This window comes from Sphaeramia orbicularis, chromosome 2, assembly GCF_902148855.1.
Source record: "Sphaeramia orbicularis chromosome 2, fSphaOr1.1, whole genome shotgun sequence".
NCBI lineage: Eukaryota > Metazoa > Chordata > Actinopteri > Kurtiformes > Apogonidae > Sphaeramia > Sphaeramia orbicularis.
Genome location: NC_043958.1, coordinates 26,021,498 through 26,041,553, shown reverse-complemented (window position 1 = coordinate 26,041,553; position 20,056 = coordinate 26,021,498). Strand labels below are relative to the sequence as shown.

At 36.4% G+C, this 20,056-nt stretch overlaps 1 protein-coding gene across 1 annotated transcript in view; it reads left to right on the top strand.

Annotated features, from left to right (window-relative positions):
* The window catches only part of LOC115433584 (multidrug resistance-associated protein 4-like), a 52,075-nt gene that overhangs the window by 24,183 nt on the left and 7,836 nt on the right, over nt 1–20,056 (top strand). Inside the window, exons 9-26 of the mRNA XM_030155065.1 lie at nt 17–127; nt 339–428; nt 940–1,131; nt 4,084–4,178; nt 4,430–4,516; nt 6,440–6,536; nt 8,170–8,370; nt 10,480–10,617; nt 10,969–11,006; nt 11,113–11,216; nt 11,317–11,463; nt 14,106–14,185; nt 14,271–14,421; nt 15,812–15,931; nt 16,064–16,174; nt 16,286–16,386; nt 18,804–18,995; nt 19,080–19,235. Coding sequence (XP_030010925.1) covers nt 17–127; nt 339–428; nt 940–1,131; nt 4,084–4,178; nt 4,430–4,516; nt 6,440–6,536; nt 8,170–8,370; nt 10,480–10,617; nt 10,969–11,006; nt 11,113–11,216; nt 11,317–11,463; nt 14,106–14,185; nt 14,271–14,421; nt 15,812–15,931; nt 16,064–16,174; nt 16,286–16,386; nt 18,804–18,995; nt 19,080–19,235 — 2,211 coding nt within the window. The remainder of the gene's footprint in view (nt 1–16; nt 128–338; nt 429–939; nt 1,132–4,083; nt 4,179–4,429; nt 4,517–6,439; nt 6,537–8,169; nt 8,371–10,479; nt 10,618–10,968; nt 11,007–11,112; nt 11,217–11,316; nt 11,464–14,105; nt 14,186–14,270; nt 14,422–15,811; nt 15,932–16,063; nt 16,175–16,285; nt 16,387–18,803; nt 18,996–19,079; nt 19,236–20,056) is intronic.

Genomic DNA, 20,056 nt, shown 5'->3' with positions numbered 1-20,056 from the left:
CCTAAAACTGTTTCAGGAGTTCTTACTGCTGGATGAGATTCCCAAAAGCCACATTGTGCAGCCTAAGGAGGATGAGAAGAAGGAGGTCTCTGTGGAGATCAAGGACCTGATGTGCTATTGGGACAAGGTCACATAATATTACATTCACATTACATTGAATTGACTTGCAGAAGCGCAAACTATGTGTACTCACTGTGTAACTGGGTGAAAGATACTTGTCATCGTAAAAGATGCACTCATTGAAATACAGCATCCATGACAACACATTTCAGTCTAATATTACAGCAAATTCAGACTTAAATAGAATATAAATATGCTGTATATGTGTTATGTTTTAGAGTCTAGATGCTCCGTCGCTGCAGAACGTTTCTTTCACTCTGAACTCTCAGCAGCTGTTGGCTGTAATTGGACCTGTGGGTGCAGGAAAGGTCAGTCATCTTTTGGAACAAAAACCTGTTAGAATTGTTTATTTAGTTACCTGAGTTAGAAAATGTTTAACTTTATTAGTTAAATGGTACAATGTTGTTTAGTTTGTTTATTCCAGTGTGCAATGTGTGTTTTCTTGCTGTTGGTAATTTAGTTCTTTCATGGCTTCTTCTTCTTCTTCTTCTTCTTATTATTATTATTATTATTATTATTATTATTATTATTATTATTATTATTAATATTATTACTGCTTTATTATTACTGCTTTGCCACTTGTTTCTACTAATGCTTTCCAATGTGCAATTACAATTTTTCACTACTGTTTTTTTTTTTGTATATAGTTATTGTTTTGCTATTTTCTTGTGGTATTTCTTGTGTATATATTTGGTGTTGTGCTGATAGTGGAACCTCAATTTCCCCAGGGCTCTGTCCAAAGAATCAATAAGGTTCTATGTAATCTAATCTAAATATTAAAATTGAGAATGTTGTCATCTTCTCTGCCTGCATGTTCAGTCGTCTCTGCTGAGTTCAATCCTCGGAGAGCTGCCCAGTGAAAAGGGGGTGCTGAAGGTCAAAGGTCAGCTCACATATGCGTCACAGCAGCCCTGGGTTTTCCCTGGAACCATCCGTAGTAACATTCTGTTTGGGAAAGAGCTGATCCCCCAGAAGTATGAACGAGTGCTCAGAGCCTGTGCTCTAAAGAGGGTAAGACATAGAGTGTATTCACACCTTGAAAGCCCTTCGGTCCGCTTATTTGATTCGGATCAAGTGCGGACTTTACTTTTTTTGTTTGGGTCGGATTGTATCCTCATTGCACTTTTTCCTAGTGCACCAAAATTTGTGAACAGAAGCACGCATGTGACGAACTACACTGGTATTTGGCAGAAAAGACATGACAGAAAAGACAAACTTGCATAGTCCTACATGCAGTTATTGTTTTTGGAATATGTACTCTATTTTTACACCCACAAATTTACGAAAATAATGTTAATTGTCAAAAACAGCTCATTCAGAGCCAGTTTTGTCATATGGGCATCTGACCAAATGTCAATGAGACATTCAATCTCGTCATTGCTCCACGTCTGTCTGCGGCTCGGCTACTTCCAGTGGCTACAGTGGCTCATCAAGCACAAAAAGGTGCATGGTTTCTTGGTTTGTTTTGGCTCAAGGCCGGTTATATTCACATCAGAAGTGAAATGGCCCACAGTCCGCCTATTTGATTTGAATCAGAGTTTGCTTGTATGTATTCACACCTAAAAAAAAAAGTCTGGACTTTCTGGGAAAATGAACTTTGCTCCATCTGGACCAAACAAAGTAGGTCTGAATACACCCATAATTTACTTTCATTGTTAATATCTCTGAGTATTACCTTTATTATTATCTGTACTGCATTGTAAACTTGCATAGTCACAGCTCCACATGTCAGTTTAGTGGTGTGTGAGGGCTGAGTGAACCCATTATGTTTCTGAGAAAGGGAAAAAAAAACTCTGGCTTGTTTGTAGTTCTTTAACCCTTTAACCCCTGAGACATTATTTCAGTGAAAGGTGCTGCTGTGAATTTGCATGTTTCAGTGTCATAAAAGCTGCTGTGAGTATGTGCTTGTGTTCCTTTCCTTCAGTGGTTTACTGTTTGTTTTAGGGTCAAAACAGGGTGGACTAACAGAAAAAGACAAAGAGAGGAATTGAAGTTTGACAGGTTTTTACTAAATAAGGCACTCAGAATGTACATCAGTAAGAGATTTAGGATGCTGAACATGAACTGTGAACTGGAACACACTGAACAACAGCAAGTGTTGAATTTTGGCCCAGTAGTTTTTGTTTGGGGGCTCTTTTTTCCAAATCAGTCCAGCTGCTTTTTGGCACCTGGTTGAACTCCAAAAAACAGTTACAAACTCAGTAAAAAAAAACTCAGTAAAAAAAATAAATAAAGGAAAATCATGACAACACAGCAAACAACCGTAAAAATAAAAAACAACAAGGAAAACAGTGTAAAAAAAAAAAAAAAAAAAAAAAAAAAAAAAGAACAGATGAAACAACAAAAAGCAGAAAAACAGAAAGAAAAGCAGAAAACACAGAAAAAGAAAACATTTTAAAAAATATATAAAACCCATTTGCCAACGTCACTAATTTATTCAAGTGATTGAATGACATATATATTAATAATAGTAAAAAAAAAAAAGTTACAATTTCATTGTAGGGAAGTGAGATATGTATATATAAAAAAACATGAGTCATTAGTCCTACATGGAAGTAGCTAAAAACTGTCAATGTTTAGCTAAAGTACAAGTCAGTTTTTTTATTTGGACAGTTGAGGTACTGTTTAAAAGAGTTACAGTTTAATTACTGTGTTTCTGAATCATATCATGGTATAAACAAGAGATGTTAAACCAGGTTGAACTGTAAAAATCCTGTCAGTCAGTGAGTTACACGACTGGGCCTATGAGCTAGTACACAATTTGTCCCTTATCAGTCGACCATAAACCGGGTCCATCTTTGTAAATAAGCTCACATGATGTGTTTGACAGGAGCGATGATAGCTGAGTCACTGCGGTTTGATTAATGATTTCTTCCATATGTACTGGTCAGTATGACACGAGCTGTATACTGTATTATATGACTGTGCTGTGGTGAAACACATTAGTGCTGGTGTAAATGTTTGTAACACCAGTATAAAAGTTATTGGTTAAACACTGGGACGTCACTCTCTCAAAGCTGATTCTGAAAAACCCTTTGGATCTCATCCATATCACATCAAATGAAAGTTTGTCCTCTCTGAACTGAAGCCCCAAAGTGCTCTGCAAAACCACTAGACTTCTTTGTCAAAAATGCCCTGTTGCATGAGTCAATCTAAGTGAACTTATTTTGTACTTAAAAAAAATTAAGATCTTTTAAACTTGCTTGCATGTGTGTGTGCGTGTGTGTGTGTGTGTGTGTGTATTTTTTACCTTTAAATCAACATTACAGCTGTATTGCAGGCTTAAGCTGACACAGTGTCATTATAATGATCAGATGGTGCTGGGAGGAGGAGGGCCTGCGTTTGTCATAGAGATGGAATGTGTTCTTACTCAAGTATAGTCCAAAGTACACACGTGAGGGATTATATATGTTAAAAGCAACTCTTTATGTGTCTTTACTCCATGCCGCTCCACTTCTCTTGACAGCTACAGTTACTTTTAAGAGCTTTCATCCCCTTCGTGTCTCATATCTCGTGATTTTACATATATATATTTATATATACATACATATATATATATATTAGTACTACTTTGTACCGCTAGTACTTTCCAATGTGCAATTGCAATTTTTCACTACTTTTTTTTTTTATTTATAGTTATTGTGTTGCTATTTTTTGTGGTATTTCTTGTGTGTATACTTGATGTTGTGCTGCTATTGGAACCTCAATTTCTTGAGGGCTCTGCCCAAAGGATCAATTAAGTTCTATTTAATCTAATCTAATCTAATCTAATGTAAAATAATATAATATAATATAATATATTATGGATCCAAAAACATCAAATATAATAATAGTAGAACACAGACAAGAACAATTTTACTGCACAGCGGCTAATAATACTTCTCAAGGGATACAAATGTGTCTTCATAGATATTAGAGTCATCGTCTTCTGTTTGATTTCACTGAGTTCCTGCTTTCTGGCAGGACCTGGAGCTGCTGCCGGATGGAGATATGACTCTAATTGGAGACAGAGGCGCTACCTTGAGTGGGGGACAGAAGGCTCGTGTCAACCTGGCGAGGTACGAGGAGCATGCACCCATTACACCTGCTGGGTTCTATCAATGTGTTCTACTTTATTGTATCATTTCTACTGTGATCATTCCTTTGTCTCCCAGCTTCATCCACTGATAAATACTCTGATAAATCCTTGTCTCATCTCTACTTTGCATCTCTTGGTGTGACAGTGCTGTAATGCATCCTGAAAACTAACTGAACATTTTGGCCTGCTGTTGATTATTATGCTAATGCTTGTGTATGTTTTTGTTTTTAGAGCTGTGTATCAGGATGCTGACATCTACCTCCTTGATGACCCTTTAAGTGCTGTGGACGCTGAGGTCGGGAGGCATCTGTTTGAAAAGTATGTGTACATTCATGTTTTTACCCTGGACTGTGTCAGTTAACCCTTTAAACCCTGAGCCTAAAATGGTTCGTCTGGACTTTTTTTCTTAGGTTAGAAAATGTGTTGTGAGTGAGTCCTTTTGGCCATTTTTCCAGAGCACTTAGAATTTTCAAAATCTAACAGTCATTTACAATTTACTGCATGTTATAATTCTGCTAAAATGGCTTATTTACCAGCTTGTAGTTCAGGCATGAGTGAAATTACTGTAATAACCCAAAAAAATTTATAAAGCGCAATGTCTCAGGTTTCAGAAACTGTTGGAATTTTATAACTGCACAAACAGTGAAAGAGTTACAGCCATCCAAACTGCATGTGTGAAGGGTGTGTCAGTGATGACACATCAGGTTTTAAAGAGTTAACTCCTGGGTGGAGATAAACAGACTTTGTCAAAAAACTGAAACTCTTACATTCACCCTATGGAAGTTATCCTGTCTGTCACAACACATCTACATAATCTGCAGTGTAAATAGTAGAGCAGCAGGAAAGGGTTTGGTCAGTTTCGTAGAATCTGTGTGCACTAAAGAAACACAGGAAAGTGCTGATGTATTCTGGTCTCAGTGTTTATGGGACGTTTGCTTCAAAGGCAGTGTCGAAGCACAACAGGAGGTGGAAACGAGATGTATACATGTCTGCATGGTTACACAATACTAATTTTTTTTACCCTATTTGTTTAGATGCTTCTTTTTTAGTTCTAGAGAGTGAATTAGGTCTTGTATTTTGGCTTCCATTGGTTTGTGAGACAAGACCAGGTTTTCATGTTTTAAAGAACTGGTACTGATTCAGGAACAGGTGTGGTGCCTTCAGTGTCAGGCAGACAATTGAAATTGGCCCCACTCTTCCTGTTCCCTCTCTTCCCCTTGGATATTCAGTCATACACACCATTAGGCAGCAAAGTAATAAAGAATAGGAAGGCAAATAGAGATTTGCCCATTTCATCTTAACCCTCTAAGACCTTAACTTAACTTATATTATTCTCCTGAGACCCACCAATGCATTTTTGTCTTTTGTAGGAGACAAGAGTTTTACAGCTTTACTTAAAAAAAACACTGTCCTCTGCAAAGGACATTCCGTAAAAGAAAATTTAAAAAATTGTATCTGGAAAAACTGTTGAGAAAACATGATGCTGTTTCCAACCAAGACGTTTATTTAATGTAAAAAAGCCAAAACTTTTACTTGCTTGGGTCTTAGGAGGTTAATATGCATAAGTATTAAAAAACAAAGTAAAACAGACACAAACCAATTAACTGACACAGAGATGAACTTTATTCATTGCTTTAGGGGAAATGTATTTTCGATCAACTCAAGAGATTAAATCAAAGCCAAATAAAATGAAAAAAAAAAGTCTGATCATGGGTGTATAACAGTATAAACTGCAAACAGCAGAGCTAATATCTCTGGTTTACTCAACATTTTGTAACTCTGTAAATACTCTTTGCTCCATACTCCATGCTAGGAATGACCTTTGTGTTTGCTGAATCAGTCTGATATACCCATTGACCAGTGTGAATTATTGCACAAATAGTTTCCAAGCACAGACTTACATTTAATGTCACGCACAGCTCACAAGTTTTCACACTGAGTTGAGTTTTCTCTGCAAATTAGTGACGTTGTCATCTTGATTTCTGCATATGTACATCCTCTAACGAGTTCATCCTACATACTTAGTAGCTATTATTTCCAAAAGTTGCCAAATCTGTATGTTTTACACTAACTGCAGATGCTATTCATAGATTTAATCAGTGTTTTTGGCTTTTGCAACTACTCAAAGGTGCAAAAATGTTGAATAACGAGGCAACAAGTTAAATTTAAGAAGAATAAATGATCTTAAGGTGTTAATTTTCCTAAAACTAACACCAAATTTTCTGTATGTCCATGTATCAGGTGTATTTGTGGCTTCCTAAGGAACAAACCTCGTATCCTGGTCACACACCAGCTACAGTATCTTAAGGCAGCTGACCAGATCATTGTACTGAAGGAGGTAAGTGTTAATTACATATTTTGTTGCTGTGTATTCATATTCTTATATACAGTAACACGTGAAACCTGCAAATTAGTTTGTACCTCAAACATTATTTTTTTCCCTCAGACTCATTTTCAGCCCAATTTGATCTCCAATGGGCTGGACCAGTAGAATAATAACATAATAATCTATAAAGAATGACTACTCCAAATATTTCTCTTTGTTTTAGCACAAAAAACAACACTAAATTATGAAAGTATTTGCATTTACAAATTATCCAAACATAAAAAGATGTGAATAACCTGATTAAAAAAAAAAACAAAAACCTGCAATTTCAACTTGTTATTTTTACATGTGCACAACATAGAACATTTAGCAACAGGCATAATATTGTTAAATTTGCACTTAATTTTCTTTAGACGTGTTGTTCAGGTTATTCACATTTTATTGTTAAAGGATAGTTTATTAATGTAAACATTTTCATAATTTGTTATAATTTTTTTTTGCACTACAGCAAAGAAAAAAATTTGGATGACATAATGTAGTTTTTATTTTTTCACATTAAACCCAGAAGAAAATGTGAAGTCATTTTTTATAGGTTATGCTATCATATTACTTATATTGGTCTGTATGTAGTCCCTGAACTAAAACTAGTTCAACACCCTTGACTCTTAATGTCTTTAGTGTAATTTTTTACACTTTGTAAATTCTTTCCTTGGGCTGGATTGGACCCTTTTGCGAGCCGGTTTTGGCCCATGGACGACATGTTAGACAGCCCTGCTCTAGCACAACCAGCAGGACAGAAATTTCACTTTCATGTTAGGAATGAAAAGATTTCTGTTTTTATGTTAAAATAAAAAAGGATTTTAAGACATTCTGGGAGCTTTTCTGTAGTTATACTGCTTACAGTCCAACATCTGTCTGAAACTGGTGTAGGTCACTGGGTTCAGACTGTGTTTGAATTGGTCAGTGTAATGTTTTAGCGTAAACTTTTTAAGGTTTGTGTATTCTTGAGGGGGAAGTGTTTAGGTGTTCCCAGTGGCATGTAAACACAAAAACAGATGTGTAATGTACCCTAAGTTTGTATCAAATACCTAATCCTAAAGTCACAACTGTTTTCTTTTGGGATTAAGTGTTTTTTCAGTTTTGGTTTAGTTTGAATTATTTTAGTAGGTTGACTCTTTTGTTTTTGTTTTTTACTTAGCTTTAGTTTAGTTTATTTGGATTCAGTGTTTAACCCTCTATTCAATAAGTATTCATCAAGAACGGGACTAAAAAAGGGTAGAGCGTCATGTCAGTCTGTGTTTGTGTCAGTAACCGGACACAACAACCAGGCTCAAAGACAACAGGAAACATTTACTTCATAATTTTAGTTTCTTGGACACATATTTCTATTTTCTTTTTCAAATACAAGCCTCATTTTATTTTGACTTCATCTAATAAAACATATATAATAGTTTTTATTCATGATACTACATTCTCTCACATATAGAACAGATGGTAAAGTCAGTACTGTTGGACAAGTTAGGTTTTTATGGACAAAATATGCCAAAAAAAATCTGATAAAAATGGAGTTCAAACTGGGATGAATATTATATTGTCGGTATTTATTTTCATCATGTGCTTGACTTGACTTGTCTGTGTAAATCAGGGCCACATGGTCGGAAAGGGGACGTACACAGAGCTGCAGCGCTCTGGAGTGGACTTCACCTCACTACTGAAGAAGGACGAGGAGGAGGAGCAGCAGCCGCCGCCTCAGGACCTCCCCATCCGCAACAGAACTCTGTCGCAGAACTCAGTGCTTTCCCACACCTCCTCCATGCACTCGGTCAAAGATGGAGACCAGTTACCGGTTTGTGCATCACCCATCCTATTGATTACCTGTTACCTTTCAGCCAGAAATAAGACATATTACCAGGTTCATATAAAATCAGTCATCTTAGTCTGAAATGGCTTCACACCTTGAGACCCAGTGGTGCATTTTTGTCCTCAGCAGGGGAAGTTAAAAAAAAAAAAAATGCTGTCCACTGCAAAGGACATTCCTTTTTTTTTTTTTTTTTTAAATGTGTCTGAAAAAACTGTTGCATCATACTGTTTACAATTATTTCATGTAAAAAAGCCAAAGCTTGTTTTTACTGCGTGTCAGACGTTGAGACTGCCTCCTTCTTTTGATATTCTGATAAAACCCACCGGGTTTGTATGGGTGCTTGAAATCCTTGAAAATGCTTGAATTTCAATGTTGTGTTTTCAGGGTCTGAAAAGTGCTTAAATTTCAGTTTAAGTGCATGAAAGTGCTTGCAATTATAAGTTTGTGATGTGAGGTATTTATTTATCCTAAATATTAACACTGCCAGCTTAGATGGCAAGCCAAAGTTACTTACAGAGAGGTGATACATTTTGAAAAATAAAACTTTATGTCAAAAAAGAAAATTAGTTACATCCAGTTACAATTTTATCTTAATCCTTGGCTTGGTGCTAGTGTGTCTAAAGAAGGCCAAATGGCTTCCCTTTTTTTGGATAAAACTTTGTGTTCTCCTTTAATTTCTAAAGTTTTTGTTATTATGAAACATAATTTTAGATGTTTATAACATAATACAGTGTACATCATTGTGATAAAAAGTGGAAAAAAAAAATCATGAGTATGTTTATTCCTGCAGATATGCATTTTATCTCAGTGATAAGGTGATGTGTTGGAAAAATTTGAAAAGACCCTTAAAAGTGCTTGACTATTACTTGAATTTGACCTTGAAAATGTGTACAAACCCTAAATCCAACCTGTTGAATATTACATTCCGTTTACACATAGCTGGGTATCTGGCAAAACAGATTTTTCTCTGCATTTGTGCATTCGTTTAGATGACGACGATGGCCACGCCTACCCAAAATTATGGTTTGTAAAAACTCTCAGAAGGATGTCACAGTTTTCAACGGAAATACATTTGCATCACATTTGCGACTTGGTTCATTTAGTTTTAGCCATGGTTATGGATGCGTTTAGGGTAGTGGTCTAGCACGACTCCCCGTCGACATTCTCCTGCAGCCTGGTTGATTTATAATCATTTAACAAAAGCTCGACGTCTTTATCTGTCCAGACAAATGATCCTCGCACCTTGATTGTATCATGCAAAAGGGTAACAGACGTAACATTTTGTTGTGATTCTTTTCAGGATTCAGATTGGTTAATGGTACTCAATCGTCTCACCACACTGCCATCTACAGGCTTGCCATGCTCTTGACAGTGTAAATATAAGGGATTGTGTAAACAAAGATGTTTCTGAAAACAGTCACATCTGTGCAAGGTTTTTTTTTTTTTAAACGGAGAGGGGTTAGGGAATATCAGTTTTCCAAAATACCTGGCTACGTGTAAGTGTAGCCTTAGGTTTTTAGTTCAGCATCAACAAATAACAGTTTTGATTTTTTTCCAATTTCACGTGTTCTTTACCACTAGGAGAGTTGCAGTGCACAATTTGATGGCTGAATTTAATTTTTAATTTTTTTTTTTTTTTTTTACAAATTTTTGCAAATTTCATCTTAGAAAATTTGTCCAACCAATTTCTCAAAGACTATTCACTCGATTCTTTTCTAATTTCACACAGGTTTTTTTTACTTTCTTTTGTTTCTGTTTGCCTTTCTCTCAATTTTTGGATTTCTTACACATTTTTGAAATGTGAAAGATTGAATATTAAGACTCAAAATTAAAACCTAGGTAGGCAGGGTATCAGTGAACAGGAGAGTCTTATCTTATCAATCAATCAATCAAATTTTATTTATATATCGCCAAATCACAACAAAATTTATCTCATGACCCTTTACATATAGAGCCAGTTGAAAACCAGACTCTCAAGCCAATATCTTATCTCATCTCATCTCATCTTATCTCCTTATCTTATCTTATCTTATCTTATCTTATCTTATCTTATCTCATATTAGGATGTAATAATTCCATGTGTTGTCCTTCCAGGCAGAGCCAGTGCAAACAGTCATGGAGGAGAGTCGCGCTCAGGGAACCATCGGAATGGGTCTATATGCCAAATACCTGAGAGCCGGGGCCAGTATCCTGGTCCTGGTGCTTGTCTTAGTGACCAACCTTCTTGCTCAGGTATGCAAATGGACTCTGAGTTACATGAATCTGTTTAAATGTTATGGATATGACACTGTTAAAATCAACCCAAACAACACAAGTTTGAATGGTCTTGAAAACACACATAAAAACAGGAGGCAATGTTGTTAGAGCTAGTTTTACTTAGATTTCAATGCAAGACATGATATTTAATGTTTTATCGTGCCAACTTTTTGTGTATCCATTCCTACCATGTGGGGTTTACTCCACATAAATGTGAATAATTAATGATAAGGATGTTGAATAGTTGCTGAATAACATCTTTTGGCTGTTCCTTTTCTTTATGAAAGCACCGTACTAACCTGTTGTATGTCCCATTGTTCTTTGTAGGGAGCATACATAATGCAGGACTGGTGGCTGGCTTACTGGTAAAAGAAAATTATAATGTGGATCTTTAATCCCTGTGACATTGTTTTTACTGCTTGGACTGATTCTTATTTATGGTTTTATAATTTTGCCACTTTGATTTTTCAGGGCTGAGGAGCAGGACAAACTGAATGTAAACGGCACCATCATTGAAAATGGACTAAATGTCACTAAAGAGCTTGATTTAGATTTCTTCTTGGGTATTTATGCAGGTAATCTGAAAGCTGAGCTACACAGCATCTTGATGTGTTGGATATACTGTGTGAATCAGCCACGCTGTAAATACAACTATGCCGCTGGTTGTTTTTACAGGTTTGACTGCAGCCACTATCATTTTCGGCTTCATGCGGAATTTGTTCCTGTTCAATGTGCTGGTGAGATGTGCACAAGCCCTGCACAACCGCATGTTCAACTCCATCCTCAGAACACCAGTGCGCTTCTTTGACATTAACCCAATTGGTAAGTTTACAAATCCCTGCATTTATTGACCTTTTTAAATTAATGCTGAAATCCATGAATTACACTGGGTTACAAAAAAATGTTTTTTGCAAGTTGTCTAGGTTTTTTCAACTGAATTAGGACCATTTTGCACCGCTAAATCCAAAAATGACATCTGTTTTTCTCAATCAGGTCAGGTTTTTTTGCTAATTTGATTTTGAAAAATTTGATCTTCTCACAAAATTGATTACATTTTTGTGACTTAATCAGTTGATTTTTTATATACAGGGTGGGGAAGCAAAATTTACAATGAACATTTAGTTGTTTTTTCTCAGCAGGCACTACGTCAATTTTTTGAAACCAAACATATATTGATGTCATAATCATACCTAACACTATTATCCATACCTTTTCAGAAACTTTTGCCCATATGAGTAATCAGGAAAGCAAACGTCAGAGTGTGTGATTTGCTGAATGCACTCGTCACACCAAAGGAGATTTCAAAAATAGTTGGAGTGTCCATAAAGACTGTTTATAATGGAAAGAAGAGAATGACTATGAGCAAAACTATTACGAGAAAGTCTGGAAGATACTATTAAAGAAGAATGGGAGAAGTTGTCACCCGAATATTTGAGGAACACTTGCGCAAGTTTCAGGAAGCGTGTGAAGGCAGTTATTGAGAAAGAAGGAGGACACATAAAATAAAAACATTTTCTATTATGTAAATTTTCTTGTGGCAAATAAATTCTCATGACTTTCAATAAACTAATTGGTCATACACTGTCTTTCAATCCCTGCCTCAAAATATTGTAAATTTTGCTTCCCCACCCTGTAGTTCTCGCCCAAAATAGGTTTTAAGAGAAAAAAAATCATTTTCTAACAGGATTCCTGTTAGGTACAATGGTGTATTCACCGCAGATGTAGCAGAATACATCAGGCTTATTTTTGCAAGATCTTCTAGTCGAAGCCATTTCATTCACCTGTAATATTGAAAAGAAACATTAATCATAAATTGGCAAAAGTAAAATCTTCAGAACTCGATTATTGCAAGAAATATGAAAGAATTTTGTATCATATGATGTGAAAATGCCCATGAATGTAAGCAAAAATGTTAAAAAGCCAATATGTAGCATAGTTCAGAAAGTTGACCTGATTCTGCAAAATTAATGTGATTTTTGGATTCAGCACCAAAATTATCCTAAATCAGCTCAAAAAACTTAAACAATAAATTTGTTGTCGACCAGTGTTATACACATCTGGAAAAAGTTTAGATACCAGTTGTGTTAGTATTTATAGTTACTGTTGTTATATTATACTGTATTTGCTGCACTAATGCCAGACCTCATATTGTTCAAATTACTGAGAACTGTTTTAATCTAGAAGTAGTAGTTTTGAAATTAAAATTTGATGGCTCAACCCTCCTTTTCAGTTACAGATTTCATTTGTTTCATCTGTGCCAGTCTTTCACATTGTTGGTGCTGGTGCTTCATGCTACTTAAAATGCAGTAGTTTAGCCTAGCAGTTTGATGGTTCAGAGGTTTTTAGTGAGGTTTAGGTCTGGAAAAATGCCAGTTCAATACATCTTTGGAAATAGTAGGCCACTATGACCCATAAGTAAAAGTTCAACAATTGCCATAAACTAAATTTCTAACACCAAGGCAAAAATCTGACAAAAGGCACATGAAATACTTGTTTTACAAATTTGACAGACAGATGGTCTTATCATTTCAAATCTAAAATGTAGGTTTGTGTCTCAAAATACCATGTGTCTGCCTCTGTAGTTTCTTAAATGTTTATGCTAAAGGCAATAACCATATGAATCTGTTTGGATAAGATGAGATAAGATATACTTTATTGTCATGGGGGCAGATTTGTAGTATGAACATTACTTTGAACAGACACTAATTCAAAGCATACTTAAACAGAAACACTGCATATTGTTAGCTTCATAGCATAATTTCTATGTCATACTCTACATGGACAAAAGTATTGGGACATGTTGAATTGAGGTATTTCTTCTAACAAGGGTCTGGGATATAAATCATTATTGACAAATGTCATTATATAGTTTTATATTGGGATAAATATCATTGCATTGTATTGGTTAGTTAGGTTTAAATTGTTATATTTAATTCCAAAATGCCTCAGAGATGGTTTTTACTTATTTATCTCAACCTTGATTTTTTTTTTCTTCATCCATGACTATGATTTTAAATATTCCACCTCTAAACGTCTAAAATATTTTCCGTGCTCTCACTGTAAATAATAATTTTCTACCACAACTAACCATCTACTTTCTTCACATCTCCCATTAAGGAAATATTGATGTTTCTAAACTATAAGGACAAAAATACTGGGACACATCATAACTATAGCTGTAAGATGTCCTATTCATGATGATTTTAGCTATAAACATAAATATTAATAATCAATATAATATTTATCACAATATAAAACTATATTATGACATTTCTCATTATTGTTTTGTATACCAGACCCCTGTTAGAAAAGAAACACCTGAATTCAACATGTCCCAATACTTTTGTCCATATAGGCTATGACTTAGGTTATTATGCTACGAGGCTGATGATATGTTGTAAAAGTACATGAATACTTGACTGCGCCTCTTTGAGCTGTGTTTGATCGTTCTCTTCCACCTTCAGGACGAATTTTAAACAGGTTTTCTAAGGACATCGGCATGCTGGACTCCAACATGCCGTGGACCTTTGTGGACTTTATTCAGGTTAGAGTTTTAACATTCCACTTACCTTTTCAGTGCACTGCATATATGAGGATAAATCATTTTAGGTTTTATTTCTGGCGAGCAGGTCTTCTTGCAGATTCTTGGTGTGATCTGTGTGGCAGCGTCTGTGATTCCTCTGATCCTCGTCCCTGTGATCCCCCTCCTCGGCGTCTTCCTCTGGCTGCGTCGTTACTTCCTGCGGACGTCCAGAGATATCAAACGCCTCGAGTCCACAAGTGAGTACAATACAACACACACACTCCCTTTTAACTTTGTTCATTAGTGTGACACTATTGATCATTGGAATTAAAGTTAGTTTGCACTCAGGTGTATTTCATCCTCAAAAAAATACGAAAAGAACCAAACAAAAGCAAGGTATGAATTTAACTGTGACTTAGACTTTGAGTCATGAACTTTAGGGTGCATTCAGTATGTTTAGCAGCAGTACTTAATTGACACTGACTGAATAACTTAGATCAGGAATGTCAAACTCATTTTACTTCGGGTTCAATATTCAGCCTGATTTGATCTCCAGTGAAATAATAAAATAATAGCCTATAAATAATGACAACTCCAAATTTTTCTTTCTATGAGCACAAAGAAACACATTCAATTATGCAAATATTTACATTTACAAACTATCTGAACAGAAAAAATGTGAATAACATGACAAAAAGGACATTTCTGAAGAAAAATAAGTACAATTTTAATACTATTATGGCTCAGTTTATCATTTATACATGTGCATGACACAAAACATTTAGTAACAGGCAAAATATTGTAAAATTTCCACTTAATTAAAAAAAAAAATTCAGGTTGTTCATATTTCTCCAGGTTATTCACATTTTATTGCTGAAGGATAGTTTGTTAAAGGAAATATTTTCATAATTTAATGTTATTTTTTTGCACTAAAACAAAGATAATGATCTGGAGTTGTCATTATTTATAAACATGATATAAATTTTGTTTTTTCCACATTAAACCCAGAAGAAAATTTGAAGTAGTTATTTACAGGTTATTATGCCATTATTTTTATTTTAGATCACAACAATCCATATGTGGAAATTGAATTAAGTGATTTATCACCATTCATCATAAGATTTTCCTCTCCATTTAGCTTTTTTTTCAGGCGAAATCAGGCATTTTCTGAGATTTGATTTGCTGATCAGATTTAACGCTACATTTGACGGTTATTATCAAGAACTGAGACTTAACAAAAAGGGACTTTTTCAGTAAAATATATTATTAACTGAACATGAAACAAGTGTCTCCATCCACTGTCATTGATCAAACTCCATGGGTTTTGCTGGTGACTCAATGTTGTAGAAGATGACGGTGACTCCATGGTAACTACAGAGCCTCTGAACGTCCAAATGGGTCATATCTGATAACCATGAAAAGATGACGAACTGCATTTTTCACCAATTATTTAGATGTATTAATAGGATTAGTGGATCAACAGGTATTAAACAGTCTAGATCAGTAGATGCATTTAGTCACTGGTGGATATTTGGGTCTTTATGGGTTAATGCATAAAAATATTGTTTGTTTTATTGTTAAATGGGTTTAAAAGTATTGGATATCCTGTAGGTTCTGACACGACCCTTTCTGTCATCTTTCCTGTAGCTCGGAGTCCGGTCTTCTCCCATCTGTCCTCGTCTCTTCAGGGGCTGTGGACGATTCGCGCTTTCGGTGCAGAGGAAAGGTTCCAGAAAACCTTTGACGCTCATCAGGATCTGCACTCGGGTACGTTTCAGGTTCATATTCACTGTTCTCATCCAACTTTGGAACAAGACAAACAGATGTATATCCACTGCTCTAACACATGCATTGTTACTCTCATGGTACTTCAGTGACATATTTCGTTGTCCCAAACAGGGGCCTGGTTCCTGTTTCTGACTACTTCACGCTGGTTTGCTGTGCGCCTCGACGGCATCTGTTCCATATTTGTCACAGTCACTACCTTTGGATGCCTGCTGCTCAGACACCGTATGGAAGAATTTTCGCATTTCCCCTTTAAATACAATATGAAATGTTGTCTTATATGTGCAAAACACAGAAACTGAAATTTCAGCATCGTCATTTTTCCTCGTCTTACAGAGCTGGACGCCGGCTCCGTGGGTTTGGCTCTATCTTATGCCGTCACACTGATGGGCATGTTTCAGTGGGGTGTGAGGCAGAGTGCAGAAGTGGAGAACATGGTGAGTTTCCTAAAAATTACCTGTATCATAACAAGGGTTTTCACGGTCATACAGGGTGTCCATAAAGTGTCTTTACAATTTAACAAATTTATTACAACAGCAAATGAATAGACAAATGTGTGGAAATTATTACAAAATGAAAAGTAGATGTTTTTTTTTCCTCATTTAATACACCTCTATATGGGCACCATTAGTTGCATGGAGTATGTCACGGTGGTACTGGATTTCTTGCCATGTTTTCTTGCCAAGACAACCACCACATGCATTTCCCCATGGTCACATTAATGTTGCTACATTAAAATGCTGCTCTGCAATTACACATGTTTGTGGGCAGGACGTAGTTTCACTAAACTCCCCCACCAGCTTCGCTGTATTAGCCTACACTGTTGCTGTGCACTTTCATACCAATGGTTTGCAATTTGTTTTAAGCAACCACTTAAATAAATTTTGTCGCCCTTTTAGCTAAACACGCAGGAGTGAAATGTCTTTGGTGTGTGTGTGTGTTTGGGGGGGGGGCTTGGCAGCAAAAAGGTTGAGAACTAGTGATCTAATATACAGGGTGTCCATAAAGTCTCTTTACAATGTAACACATGTATTACAAAAGCAAATGAATAGACAAATCTGTGAAAGTTATTATAAAATAAAACAGATATTTAAGATGTTTTTGCCCCATTTAATCCACCTGTATATGGGAGTATTAGAGGCACAAAGCACATCCAGACGGTACTGGATTTCTTGACATGTTGTCTGTATCATAGCCTCATCAATGGTGCCAGTGGGATCAGTGATCTTCAGCTTCAGGTCGTTGATGTCCCGTATCTTTGTTCGATACACACTATTTTAAACAAACCCCATAGAAAGAAATCCAGGGGATTGATATCTGGTGAACAAGGCGTCTAGGGAAACGGGCCGTCTCTTCCAATCCACCAGTGTGGAAATGTTTGATTTAGGAACCCACCAACATACAGTCCCCAATGTGGTGGTGCATCGTTGTACCTGGAAAATGGTGGTTGGTTGAAGGTCATCCAGTTGTGGTGACACATATTCAGTCAAAAGGTCAAGGTAAACGTGAAGTACTTGATCACTCATTCAAGAAAAATGGACCAATGATTCAATTGCACATGATCCCACCGAATACATAGAACTAAGCTGATTAACATATCTCATCAATTGCTTTTGTAATACATTTTTTAAATTGTGAAGAGACTTTGTGGACACTCTGTATTCTCCCTTAATATGGAGGCAACGTTGTCGTAACAGATTCATTTTTTTCTGTAAGAAACACATTTTATTTAACACCTTATATAAAGGAAGTGGCAGAAAGAATGAAACTGAGAAGTACTTGTGTTCCTTCAAACAGCATTAATACAGAAACTAAAAAAAGAGGAAGGCTTCATCTTACGGTCAAGGATAAAAGTCACCATGTCTGTGATTTGTAAAGTAAAAAAAATCCCTGCAAAGTATGATTATACAATATGTGAATGCACCACACAGAACAGAAAGTTGTGAATCACATGAGGTCCACAGGTTCTGTTAGTCTAGGGCAGGGGTGTCAAACATGCAATCTGGCTTGTGGGATGAGTTTGTGAAATGCAAAAATTACACTGAAGATATACTCTTAACAGTCAAGGATGTTAAAATCATTTTATTTCAGTGTTCACATACAGACCAATATGATCTTATCTGGTCAGTCCAGTAAAATAATAACATAATAACCTATAAATAATGACAACTTCAGTTTTATCTCTGCATTAGTGTAAAACTAAAATTACATGAAAATATTTACATTTACAAACTGTCCTTTCACAAAAAAATATGAATAACCTGAAATGTCCTAAGAGAAGTTAGAGCAATTTTACCAATATTCTGCCTGTTACTAAATGTTTTGTGTATTTGTGGATCCACTGTGATGTGTAAGTTGTGATGCACATGTGTAAATAATAAGCTGAAGCATAATATTGTTAAAATTGCTTCTTTTTCTTAAGAAATTTCAGGTTGTTCATGTTATTCGCATTTTTTAAAAGACAGTTTGTAAATGCAAATATTTTCATGTTAATACCTCCGCCAGGAGGTATTGTGATCACTTTGCTTTTTGTGTTTGTATGCGTGCGTGTTTTTATTTGTGTGTTTGTTTGTTAGCAAGATAACTCAAGAAGTTATGGATGGATTTTCATAAAATTTTCAGGAAATGTTGATACTAGCACAAGGAAGAAATGATTAAATTTTGGTGGTGATCGGTTTGGGGGGGGGGGCAGATCTATCTTGGCGGAGGTCTGCGCTCTCCAAATGAATTCCTTGTTTGACTTGAGTTCGTTTTGGTCTGTATGTGGCCTCTGAACTAAAATGAGTTTGACAGCCCTGGTTTAGTGTGAATGTAAAGTTAAATCTGTGAGGTTTTCTGTTTCTGCTGTGTTTAGATGACTTCAGTGGAGAGAGTAGTGGAGTACACTGAACTGGAGAATGAAGCACCCTGGGAAACCCAGAAGCGTCCCCCTCCTGATTGGCCCAGCAACGGCCTGGTAAAGTTTGATGGGGTCAGTTTCTCCTACTCCCCCGAGGGGCCTGTAGTTCTGCACAACATGAAAGCAATGTTCCGACCCAAAGAGAAGGTAAGATATTGTGCACTGTCAAAAAGTCACGACGTTAAACCTGAACCGACAGCTTTAACAGTATCCATGTTTCCTGTCCATCAGGTTGGTATTGTGGGTCGGACCGGGGCTGGAAAGAGCTCCCTGGTCTCAGCTCTGTTCCGCCTGGCAGAGCCGAAGGGAAGGATCTACATCGATGGAATTTTGACGTCTGAGATCGGCCTCCATGACTTGCGGCAGAAGATGTCCATCATTCCTCAGGTACATCATGTATATAACTATACTTACCCTGTTTCTGGTATGGCTGTGACGATTGGCGGAGGAGAGCGGAGGAGGAAACACACCAGGAGACTGGAATGATCTTCACTGCGCTGTAATTTATTTACAGTGACCATCTAAGGAACATAGCCATAAGGGCTGTGTTAGTGCAAAAAAATAACCAAAAAAAAAACCAACCAAAAACTAACTGATGAAAAACAGCCGGACAGAACATAAGGAAACTCAGATATTGTCAACAGAAACTAAAGCTCAGTCCATAGCTACGGGCACCCAGCTCCATCAGCATGCGCCACACAAGCAGGGCCAAACTTCATTCTCAAGGATCATCTACTTCAGGCCTTATATACCTGTTGCCCCTCCCTTATGATCAAACCATCCATGAGTATTACTTTTCCCTTACAGTTACCATGTACTGGAAATATACTCGAATCCCTACTAAAACCTTATTTTTTACAACTCCCCCAAAAAGTCTCAAAACAGATCAGACATAGTTTAGGGTATTTAATGGTTAATATCTGTCAAACTCACAACACTCCCCTCTGATTGCTGCCACACTTGGTATGTTCTGATGCCTTCTGCTGTAAAAGGTTTGGGAACCTCCTTCTTCCTGTTTAATTGACTGGTCTAGAACCTGGTGATGAGATGGAGTGAACATGGAGTGGGTAACAAGAATGAACAAAAGAAAAATACTAGGATACCCAAAATGTATTCTGATTTGTGGGCCCAATATGTAAATATTTCCGAGGATGCAAAAGTGATGACTATATGATTACCAGGAACAAACAAAACTAGACCAGCTAGGC